We start from the raw sequence: 12,000 nt of genomic DNA, 5'->3' as shown, positions 1-12,000 counted from the left end.
AAACTTAATTAAGTATTCGATTGGATATAGATTCAGATCATACCACATTTATTTTTAAACAAATATATGCATTTCGAAAGTTAAACATATTGTTGGATTTGATTTAAAAGCCATATTCAGATTCAAAAGTGAATTTGAAATTATCGGATTTGGATTGTGAATTAACCTTACATGTCCCTCTGGAATCTTATTATCTCTACAATCACTAAAGGAGGATTAAATATTGTCAACAACTCGTTATTTAAAGTATATATATTTCAATGTTTTGATTGTTTGTGAATTACTGTACAAAGCTAAACGGCCCACTTGTAAATATGTCAAAGTTGCTTAGGGGATGTTTGATGAGGGGAAATGTGGAGTTATAGAATTAAAAATCATCATTTTGTATAAAATGGAAATTGTACCAACAAACAATAATTTTGATTACGGAATTTATTATTGAATCAAAATTTTCAGAATCGCGATTCTACCTTAAAATTTTGAATTATGATTCAAGAATTTTAGAAATCTTTCATTGCTCTTTATAACACATGTTATGATGGTTTTAGTTAATCAATTTTAGAATTTTAACTCATGTTTTCACAAACACATTCTTTTCAATTCTAGAATCAAAAGAAGAGACTTAGTTCATCAACTTTAGAATTTTAATTCATGTTTTAACAAACACATAACGAAGGAAAGCTAAAACTAAAATTTGAATTGTAGAATCAAGATTCAAGGATATCAAAGACCCAGTTTGGTGATTGATAAATTTTTTGAATGCATGTTTTTTAATAGTGAATGGTACAAGAATTCTGAAAATGCAAGTGAACAAGTGACGGGAACAAAAATGAAAAAAATAAAAGAGGCGTGGACGGCAGGATTCGAACCTGCGCGGGCAGAGCCCACATGATTTCTAGTCATGCCCGATAACCACTCCGGCACGTCCACTCAATGTTGCTGTGGGAGTTTCAAAATTTCTCTACTAAAAGAAAAACCGAAAAGAACCTTCCCCGAAATAACGTCCTGCTTTCGACCCTATATCCGTTACCCTAACGGCCAAAGCCGCCCCTCTCTTCCTCTCTCCGCCATTTTTCCGACCGGGAGATCGAAATCTCTCCTTCCTCCCCGTCATCAGGAAGCCGCTGCTCCGATGGGGAAGCTGCTGTGCGGCCCTCCATCGTCCACTCTCCCTGACCCATTTCATTCCCTCTCCCCAGTTCCCCACCTCCCCTCCTCCGCCGCCGTCGACTGGGAGTCCGTCGACGGCCTCGACGACCAGCAGCGCCGATCCCTCTCCCAACTCTCCTCCCGCGGCGTCCTCTGGAAGCACCCCTCCGACCCCTCCATCTCCGCCACCTTCCGACTCTTCCACGGCGGCGACGTCCAGGCCGATGGCAACTGCCTCTTCTCCGCCGCCCGTATTGCCATGGGCTTATCGTTGTCGAAGGTCTCCGCCAGGGATCTCCGCCGACGGACGGTTGGCCGGTTCGAGGCCGACCTGGTGTCCGGGGTCATCGCGAGGGCGGGAGTTGATGAGGCCGTCCGGCACCTTTATTCGCCGGACCTGCGGACGGGGTGGGGGGTGCACGTCGTTCAGGAGGTGAAGCTACTGGCGAGAAAGGTGGAACGCGAGGAGCTCGACGCGGCCATCTCGGAGCTCGTCGATCTTGGGTTGCAGAGGTAAGCATCCTCGCGGTCGCTGTGTTCCGTTTGTTTTGGTTTCTTCCTTGTCGGTTTTCTCTTTGATTTCTTGATCCATGTAGCGTTTCCTCTTCTGATTAACTGATGATTCGGATTGGAAACTGTGGTATGTGAATCATGCATGTTGAAGAGAAATTGGTGATTGTCTCGATTAAGTCTGAGAAGAACGGTATTTGGGGTTTCTCTGTTTCAGCATTCATGATTTGCTAAAATCCTTCGCACATGAAGGTTTTGGGTCTTCTTAGGCTTCTGAGAACTAAATTTCAATCTTTTGGGAAAATAGGCTTGTCATTTTGGAACTAGGATTTATAGCGTTTCGAAGAATAAGGCTTCCCATACAATGATCAGATCTTGATCTCCTAGCTTGTCCAAAGGTATACTTGCCGCAGATTGTTGAAGTGACTAATTCCTTGAAATACGGGAAGTTGTTCACCTAGATATATATTGACATGCAATTTGTATCCAAGAAATACCAACGTATTTTAGTTTTGAGTGAGAAATGGCCTCCAGCGAGAAGCTACCTTGGAAGTTGACACTGTACAGGCCCTTATTGTTTAATGAAAATTGGTTGTTTGATATTTTTTATATTGAAATTACTTTATCCGTCTCGTGTCAGAGTATCAGTGCTTTATATTCTTTATTTGCTTCATTTAAATGGTGGATCAAAGATTGACGTAGTTGTTACTGAGAAACATCTTGGTGATTGCTGAGTTAGTCGCTTGTATTAATATGTATATTATTTAATTTCATTGGCTTTATTAACGTTTTTCCATGTGTATTTATTACCTTTTTGTGAAGAGAGTCTGCTGCAGAATCCATATACAAGGAAAGGGGCATTGCTGTTGATGATGGTCCAAGTTGGGTCAAGTTCATGTCCGTCTCAGGTTCTGCAGATGATGAGTATGACATTATTACTTTGCAATACACGGAAGATGGGTTGTTGGCAGTAGATGAAAATACAGAGGGGCGTGCTGCTGCATTTGGAGACGACATTGCAGTGGAAAGCCTTGCTACTGAATTTGGAAGGGAAATATTTGTGGTAAAATTTTTATTTCCATTAATTAATTTGCCATTTTATTTTTAGAAGGATAAATCAACTGAACAGATATTTACGATTGTTTTTCATAAGGCTGCTTGAATTTAATGCGTCTAATAGGTCATCATCTTTTATATATACTGTTCTTCCTTAGAAGTTAGAAGCAGTTCTCAGTAGCATTTTTGTTATGCTAGACCTTAGCCACTGCATTCTATGGCTAATCTACTTATTGATTTGATATGAGTGCTGCAATGTTCAATATGCTTGATGGGTGGTTTATTGACGATACTTACTTCTGTCTCCTTATTGACACTTGTTAGAGATAGCCTTTCTGTAATAGTAGATAGTTGCTACTAATACATAAACAAAAAATGACAATGATCTTGTGATTTGTATGGATGCTTGAGTCCTTGCTGTTGGCACTCTGATGAGTAGTCAAAATTTACTGTATAATTTGGTGAAGCAAATTAACTTCTAAAATCTTTTCCAAATGAGCAGTGGAATTTCCACAAGAAAAGGGCTTTTTCCTCTTCTCTGAAAGCAACTCGTACTTAGAAAAGGAAATATATGTATGGATTTTGCTTATAGGACATCATGCAATTAGAAGCAAAAAATGGTGCCTTGTTTCATTGTTTCACTGTATCCGGAATGTGAACAGAGCCAAAACTGGTCCTTGTTTCTCCACTGTTTGAGAAATTCTGTAAGCCTTATTCATCTCTGACTTTTTTTTCATATTCCTAGGACACAGACTTGCTGATGCTCAGATTCCATGAGTTTTTCTAATTTGCTTAAGAGCCCTTATTACATGGAATTTGGTAGGTGGTTGTGCATGAGAATTCTGTAAAATTTGGCGTACGAAACAAGTTCCTGAACACGTGAGAGAACAAGGACATGCTTTTGTGCTTGCTTGCATATGCATTTCTGTGTTTAATTGTCATTTTACTCTTTGCAAATTATCAACTTAATTTTGGTCATTGGACAGTACCAGACAAAACAATGCCAATGATAAATCATGAAAGAAGGAATTACTTGATACTTGATAGCTAATTATATGATTATAAATTAATAATATATGATGCCATATGGCAATTTTTATCATGGTCTCACATTTGTTTCTATTGACATAGGTATGGTGGTGTCTAAGACTCTAAAGCCATGTCTGTGAAATCCTAATCAGTTATAGAGGATACTGAGTGTCAACAAATGAAGTACGTTTTCTTAGATAGCCAGCTCCGGGAATGGATATGCTAATCTTCAAAATATGCATAATGAAACTGTGAAATGTCATTATGGTGCATCCTTAACACTTTATGATGCAATATGCACTTGTGAATAGTCATAACGAGACAAAGGAGGTGCACAGTTTGTATTCCTGACTTCTGTCTTGAGCAATTAATGTCTACTTCGACTCCATTATATTCTTTCCCGTTGACACCTTTTTAGTGTTAAAAAGGAATAAAGGATTAACTTATATATGTATATGTAACAGGTTTATCCGATTAAATTTATTTATTGATATACCTTATTTGAAACTTCGAAGAGTTGGCAATCTGATTCTCGACTTAACCAGTTGCTCAGGGTCAGAAAACTGGTACAACGTGAATTCTCTGTCTTATAAATCAGCAGCGACTCATTTGTTTACTGGACTTGGTCGCGTTGCATTTTTTTCTTTTTCCAATACCACTTAAGATTACAACAATGCTCTGAGTATAGTTGTGTATTATGTCTTTGCTGAACGTTTTTGGTTCATTTTTCCTTGTGCAGGTTCAAGCTCATGGGTCAGATGCTATGATAGAAGAAGACAGCTGTCTCTTTTTCTTGCCACATTGTCCACGGGGTCAAATTTCTGAACCACCAGCTTTCCTACTTATGAAAGGAAGAGGTAGACAGTTTCGCTTTATCATATTTATGCGTTGCTTACCATATAAGCAAAGTTATCCTGCCCCTTCTTTGACATGATACTTCTCCCGACTGGCAACAAATCAATGGGTTCCGAGCTAACTGGTTCCCGCATACCTGCAGGATGGTGTGGTGCTGGCGCTGACCACTACGAGCCCTTGATTTCTTTTCCTGCTCCAAATACTTCACAGGAGAAAGCTGCAATTGTACTTTGAAGGCCATTGGGTCCTGCAATTTTGTGCACTAGAACCGTCCTGCAATTTTGTGCACTAGAGCTGTAGTTAAGATTTGGGCAAGTTCGTCTTGGTAATTCTTTTTATTGTGCAAGGTGAAGAACTCATTTTTTCTACAACAATTTCGGTGTTAGAGAGGTCCGAACTCTAGCCTGCCGTTCTAGCATATGCGGGTGCAGTTGTAACAATATGTCCAGCTTTTTCGTGTTGTGGGATTTCTGAAAGAACTGTAGAATACATTATTTTGTTGTTGTAGCCTGACAGATTTTTTTTTTGGCAGTCAATTTGGTCTCTGTTTTGTTGACAATTGTTATTAATTAGTTTGTTGTAGCAGACATGAGACTATTTGCTGTACAACATGCACTATCGTTTTAATCTTAAATTGTAACAATTTCTTATGCGAGGTGCCATTTTGTGCATCAGAAAGTGTAAAGCTGGAAAATTTGTTCTGTTAATTTCAATATGTTATGCTGTTAACTGGTCGTAATATAAACTTTTGGCTAGTAAATTGACTGCTATCTTTTGGATACAGCAACTCTTGGGAAGGGGTACTTGCCCCAATTTCTTGCTTAGCAAGCTCAGTTGTGATAATGAACTGAAGATGTGGGAAATCTGGAAACCTTTTTTAAGACCCTGTTTGCATGGATCTCTAAGGGGATAGAGATCTGCTTGGAAATGTGTATAAACAAGTCCGGACTACTTGTCTACCAAATCTGACTTGTTCAGATTCCGGTAGAGAACTCTTCGTTCATACTAAAACTTTTTATGTGTACAAAACTTCAGATGCTGATCATCGTCTGATGTTGTTTGGATTGGCCCCAGATTTGAATATAATAATAGATACTGAATCTGAGTTCAAATATTTGACTGGGCCTGGAGTTGGCATTAGATCGAGCATCTGTTCATACTAGCTCAATATGAACCCTAATATTCAGGTATGGGTATGATTTTACCTCAATTTGGATCCAGCTGAATACACACACATTCAGTTTCTGTGATTGATTTTTTTTACCTGACATAGCCTAGTATGAAGTCTCGAGTTCGACTGAATATTATTTAAGCTGATGTGAGCAGCACCTGATCCGCAACATGGCCCGATTTATTAACAGCTTCATTTCGATCCAAAAATGGTCGCTGAATCTGATTAAGCTGGACCGGATCTACGTAACAGGGTCAATCAAAACTCAAAGGGCATGTTTGGTTGTCCAAGACTGGCATTTCGAGGGACAAAGGCTTCTTAATCTTGTCGGTGCACTTTTAAAAGAAGTCTAACTACCAGATGCTGACACGTGTAACACATTATTATTGTTTTCCGCTTAAATCAACTTCCAAGGAAGGAGGATTTGGCTCTGAACCAAGACATCAACATTTAAGGAAAACATGAAATTTCTTGGAACAAGAGCACAAGGACTAAGAAAATGCGGATTTAATTGATGCAGACAATCAATTCTGAGAAAATGGAAAGCTGCAGTACTTCTCAAATAAGCTAATTTTAGTGATTGTTATTCATTTAAATAAATCATTTAAATAAGTTGGCAAATGACATTTATATCTGTTATTATCTGTTATGAGAAAGCACATCCGGAGGAGCTTTTATAATGCAGATACTGAAATAAAGCAAAGTCAATGCAAACTTCTTGACCTGTAAATGAAAAAACAGGAGCATCTCCTCAACAACCATGTAACTGATGCCACAGAGAAACATGTAGACGGAGAAAAGAAAGAAAAATTCCATTAGATCTGCATCTTTCATTATCGTTCAGAATTTTTGGAACAAGATGCGTGATCTAGATAAGGTTAGTTTCGTTGGCCTAAACGTTCAGAAAACCTGCTTCAAACCTGACATCATGACGTTGCTAGCGCGAACATGTTCATCTTGTTAACTTGAATTCGACAAAGGATTGATCCATAACCATGCACGCAAAGGCTTAACTTCGAAGAGGTATATACAGAAGGCAGAGCTTGCTTTGGCAACAGATACCAATCCCACATTTACTCAGGTTGGTGTTCCATATCTCCCCACCTAACTTTGTACTTTGCTGCAAGGTAGTGAGCACCAACAGGTCCTCGGCTACCGTATGGATAAAACTCAGGGACGATCCTTTTCTCTTCAATTTCTTTCAGAACTGGCGTGAAGAGTGCCCATGCTGCATCAAGTTCATCACTGCGGATGAAGAGTCTCCTTTCTCCTTCAATAGCATCAAGGATCAGCCGCTCATAAGCATCTGGAATTTCCTTTGAATACCTTGTGGAAAGAGGAGATAATTCAATTGATCATTGACTCGACTTGTATAAAAACAGTAAGAAAAAGCACATGATTAACGAGGAAATATCAGGAGGAGGACTTAGACATGCAAAATATGAGAATCGCCTTCTTCGGGACACATGATAACCCAATGACTTTTCTCAGGCAAGTTTTTCAGGTTTCATGAAATCCCTTTAACAAATAACCGTTTTCTTTTACTGGTTTAATTAAAGAAGAAATAAGTAAACAACATGCAACCGCAGCAATTGTTCACAAATTTCAAGCAGAAACAATCATAGTGAAGACAATTTAGAAAACCATGGGATAACTGATTAGCTTGAATAAATTATACACAAAAAGATAAAAATGGTTTGTCCTTTGTACTGGCCTTTGCATGAGAGAAAGTCAGCAACATAAAGGTATCAATGCTTGCAAAAAAATTTCCTGCATGTGCATCGCCCACATGGTCCAAGAATTTCTTCTTTTTTTTTTTCAAAAAACAATGATTGTATTCCAATTTAACAGGTCACATTTGCTCACAGAAACTTTGAGTCCTACATCCTGCTACTGTATGGTGTGGTTTGTTACATATCAAGCATATCGGACTTACCTAGCTGCATAATGAAGATTCAGATTACTTCGATCCAATCGCATACCCAACCCGGGTATCTTGTTGTTGATCTTCAGATAGATGGCTTCATCAGGCTGAACCCGTATTACGAGCTCATTTGTTGCTCTGTCAAGGTCTGTACTGAAGCATTTGCTATATAGGTTGCCTGGGACATGCCGGAACTGTACTCTGATTTCAGCTCTGGAAACAAGATATTAACGAAGTCTTAGTCACTCAGAGTGGAGTAGCTACATATTGGAGAGACTCGTAATGGAATAGAGTTACTAATTGCTACATATTGGAGAGACAACTCAGGAAATAGTAAGACAGCAGGAACATTACTACAGCAAAGAGTTATCCATACATCCCTGTGGGGAAAAAAAAGGAGAATGAAAAAGCAAAAATGAAAAAGGTTCCAGAAAGAATTTTATACCGGCTTGTATGCAAGGCTTTGCCAGCTTTCATGAGAAACGGAACTCCATCCCATCTAGCATTGTCTATAAAGAGAGCAGCTGCAGCAAATGTCGGTGTCAGACTGTCCTTGGGCACGGTTTTATCATCAAGATATCCTGGATACATATGTGCACCCTTGGTATGGCTCTTATATTGACCAATGACCACATTATCCAGTTGCAAAGGTCTCATAGAACGCAGAACCTTAACCTGAAGCATGTAAAAATACAATTCAGCAAAGACAAAAACCTCCAACCAGGCAATAAATTTTACCACAACTTGTTTATTTGCTTAACCAACATCACCTTTTCATTTCTAATATCCTCTGCATCCAAGCTGACAGGAGTTTCCATAGCAAACAATGCCAATATTTGGAGCAAATGGTTCTGCATGATGTCTCTGATGATCCCATAGCTGTCAAAATACCTATACAAAAACAATTTCAATAATCAGATAGATGCTAACACCAAAATGGTCGTACAAAAGCATGCTTAACAGATATTCAAGCATACCCGCCTCTGCCTTCTGTCCCAAAATCTTCTGAAAATATTAACTGCACGCTCCGTATATATTGCCTTGTCCATAGTGGTTCAAAAATAAGGTTTGAGAAACGAAGTACTGATAAATTCTCGACCAGTTCCTTTCCCAGATAGTGGTCAATTCTGCAAAATTCCATTTCCCATGCTCAGAACATTAGTCCCACTATTCAAAAGAACACTCAAGTTTTAGTCTACCTGAAAATTTGGTCCTCTCGCAGGTACTTCTTGAGGCTTCTAGTAAGTGCTGCAGATGATTCACTGTCACGACCAAAAGGCTTCTCAACAATAACCCTTGTCCAACCACTAGATGAAGAAGCCGACAAACTGGCACATTTTACTGCATCCACGAATATGTTTGGTGGAACTGATAAGTAAAATAGACGGTTTGAAGCCCTTCCTCCCTGTAAATATTTGAGGGAATTTAGCAAGCACCTGTGAGTTGAATATCAACGATAATAAATTCCAAGTCAATTATAAGCCAAAGCCACCTATGAGTCTATGACTTCTATAAATTCATAAACTAGATTCCATACATATCCAAAATATCATTAGAACCACAAAACATCTATGTTATCTGCAACCTGCAAAAATAGCTCTCTGTTTATTTATTAAAAGGATGATAATACTTTTACTGCTCATCCAAAGGTTGTGCAAAAAGCTAACTTCAAACATGAAGTTACATCATTGAGAATTTAACAAGCAGATCCTAGGCTTCTAGCCTTTGTTTTCTATTATTATGTTCATATAACACAAATTTTCCACTACAATGGTTGTGACTTTTCGTTTTAACCCAAATTACAGCCATGGATAAAATCGATTGCAATCTAGCACGTGCTACAGAATAGCACCAAGGCAAGGTAAAGAAATGTCACATTTGGTGCAGTTATTTGTGACCTTACATATCAAAATAGCTCCAATTCTTCAGTTAAACAGAGATAAAGTTCACCCTAACTCCAGGGATTACCTCATGTTCCTTCAGCTTCTTGTCCAACCCAGCAAAATTGTCGACAGAATCGTACTGCCCCGAATGGTAGAAGCACCTTTGCAGAAACTGATCGATCTTGTCATTGCAGTTCTCCCTGGTAAAGCAACATAGGAAAACCTTAGAACGATGTTAGGAAAACAATTTAAATCCACAATAACCAACAACTGACTCGATTAAATATAACTCAGGTACAAACAGTCTGACAACCATATTGAAGTTCTCCACATTTCATTCAGTAATGATACTTCACAAGGGAAAGCAACATTATAGTTCAAGAATCGATGTGGAAGCAGAGAAGCACCTCTTATTAATTCTAGAAGTGAGCGTGTTGCTGATCATTGTTCTCAGCTCATCATCTGTCATCTTGCTACGCGCGTAGCCGAAGATCGTAAAATGCTGCCAACAGAAATTCAAAAACCCAAAACTATTTCTCAACTCCAATGGAGATTCAGCACCACAATGTAAAAAAAAAAAAAAAGTTTTCCTACGGAAGATCAAGAAAGCGAAAACTGTGGGATAACCAAAAGGAAATGAGATCAAACCTCCGGGAGGTATCCCTCATAGAAAAGAGCAAAGAGTGCGGGGTAGATCTTCTTCTTTGCAAGGTCTCCAGATGCTCCGACCACAGTAAAACTGACGGTGGGATCACTGCCGTTCCCACCTGAGACGGCCACAGAATCTCCCTGTTGCTCAAAAAGTCTACGAGGCAACGGCCCATCACCATCATTTAACTTCACCAACAGGTTCTCTCCTTCTAGTGCAGTTTTCGTTGCTAATCCTATACAAAACCGACCGTCAGAGGGACCGAGAGAGAGATCCACTCAAGAAAGTGAAAAACCAACCAACGAACAGTCGAACACCATAGAGAAAATCAAAAAAAAAAAAAATGTCGCAAACATGAGAATGAATAAGAACATTTCTTCAGAAGGAATATTGGTAAAATACGCTTCAGAAAGACTCGCTGTAATATATGTACGAATCAATAAAGAATGTCCACAAATCGAAATGAGAGTACTTAGTAGTTAGGAGAGAACCATTTCTCTTGAGAGAGAGAGAGAGAGAGAGAGCACGAAGAAAGAACAACCATACCCACCTTCCTGCGTCAACACTGCGCTAAAACAGGGAGTCTTTCCTGATCGAACTCCTTTATTCTTCACCAAAGCCGGATTCCGGCGATAATAAATTCCGGCAATCGGCCTCCTCCATTGTTTCTCCAAAGTTGGTGCTTCAGAACCGGAAGGAACGCCACAGAGAGTCGAGCAATCTGAGGCGAGGGACGCCATTTTCCTCCTCTGCGATCACCACCAGGAAAGAAGGGAGTAACAGAGAGGCACACAGACAACAAGAGAGGCGGGGCTTATATATTTGGTGAAACCATCGCAAACGCCTGGCATCTCTGAGGAATTCCACGGAATTGACAGGTCCTCGAGAGAAAAGCCAGTCCTCCGCCTGCCTTCCCAACAATTTTAAAATATGGATTCCCTGTCTGTGTCTCTGAGTACTGACCCCGAATTCCACCAGAGCAGACGGAGAGAATCAACGGCGGCACTTCCACGGCCCACCTGTTTACTTCTCGGCCATGGCGGCACTTCCTAAGATGATCATCAGTCACATCGACACGCCACAACAATACACGACTCGAACATTGAGAAACTCATGTTTTTATTCCCCATTAATTGAATCGAAAAATTGAACTTGTTTAGTCAAACAAACATGACTTTTTCAAGTTCCATTAAGTTCGTTGAAATAATATATGCAAGAGAAAATGATTTAATTTAGTTGATCATGTGTTCGTATAGATAAATTAAAAATAAGTTCCATACAAAAATTAAATGATGGTTCTGACTTTTTATAATCACTTACAGTCATCAAATTCAACATGATTGACTGTTAAAATTGAAAAACTCACACACTTTTTTTTTTTGTTGTAGCGTAATTGATGGAGTTGATGATGAACTGATGAAAAACTAGTTGCCAATTTGGTTTCCTCAAATGCTATTTTCGAGTTAAAAGATAATAAATGTAAGTCCATTCAAATCTTAAACAATTTTAAACCTAAAAGTAGAGAAAAACGAGATGGATTTAGATCTCCATAAAATTTTAATTTTTAATAAAAAATAACCCAATTTGTCCCTTTAACAACTATTTTTTATAACATTTCTTAAAATCGACAATTATTACATGCAAATGAGGCTTGCTGTTGCAAAAAGTGGTCTCTCTCTCTCTCTCTCTCTCTCTATGTGCGCCAACGGTAAAGCGAAGATAACAGCAGGCGAAAGCCCACGAGCCACAGAAAACCGCGGTCAAGGCGTCACGA

At 39.1% G+C, this 12,000-nt stretch overlaps 2 protein-coding genes and 1 non-coding gene across 3 annotated transcripts; 1 reads left to right on the top strand and 2 right to left on the bottom strand.

Moving 5' to 3' along the window:
* Nucleotides 1–848: 848 nt before the first annotated feature.
* Nucleotides 849–930, bottom strand: TRNAS-AGA (transfer RNA serine (anticodon AGA)). The gene has a single exon. It is a non-coding gene; the product is annotated as a tRNA-Ser (tRNA).
* A 99-nt stretch (nucleotides 931–1,029) lies between these two features.
* LOC116258031 (uncharacterized) lies at nucleotides 1,030–5,249 on the top strand. Its single transcript, XM_031635092.2, has 4 exons — nucleotides 1,030–1,662; nucleotides 2,482–2,722; nucleotides 4,484–4,601; nucleotides 4,742–5,249. Exons 1-4 carry the CDS (start codon nucleotides 1,133–1,135, stop codon nucleotides 4,831–4,833), a joined length of 981 nt encoding a protein of 326 aa, XP_031490952.1. The 5' UTR covers nucleotides 1,030–1,132; the 3' UTR covers nucleotides 4,834–5,249.
* A 1,215-nt stretch (nucleotides 5,250–6,464) lies between these two features.
* Nucleotides 6,465–11,233, bottom strand: LOC116258086 (glucose-6-phosphate 1-dehydrogenase, chloroplastic-like). Its single transcript, XM_031635188.2, has 10 exons — nucleotides 10,777–11,233; nucleotides 10,226–10,461; nucleotides 9,985–10,079; nucleotides 9,663–9,777; nucleotides 8,894–9,099; nucleotides 8,672–8,821; nucleotides 8,465–8,585; nucleotides 8,140–8,369; nucleotides 7,707–7,907; nucleotides 6,465–7,096 (listed from the first exon to the last, which is right to left on the bottom strand). The coding sequence occupies exons 1-10, from the start codon at nucleotides 10,964–10,966 to the stop codon at nucleotides 6,844–6,846; spliced, it is 1,797 nt and encodes a 598-aa protein (XP_031491048.1). The 5' UTR covers nucleotides 10,967–11,233; the 3' UTR covers nucleotides 6,465–6,843.
* Nucleotides 11,234–12,000: the final 767 nt, after the last annotated feature.

This window comes from Nymphaea colorata, chromosome 7 (assembly GCF_008831285.2).
Source record: "Nymphaea colorata isolate Beijing-Zhang1983 chromosome 7, ASM883128v2, whole genome shotgun sequence".
Taxonomy (NCBI): domain Eukaryota; kingdom Viridiplantae; phylum Streptophyta; class Magnoliopsida; order Nymphaeales; family Nymphaeaceae; genus Nymphaea; species Nymphaea colorata.
This window is presented reverse-complemented; position numbering and strand designations above follow the sequence as displayed.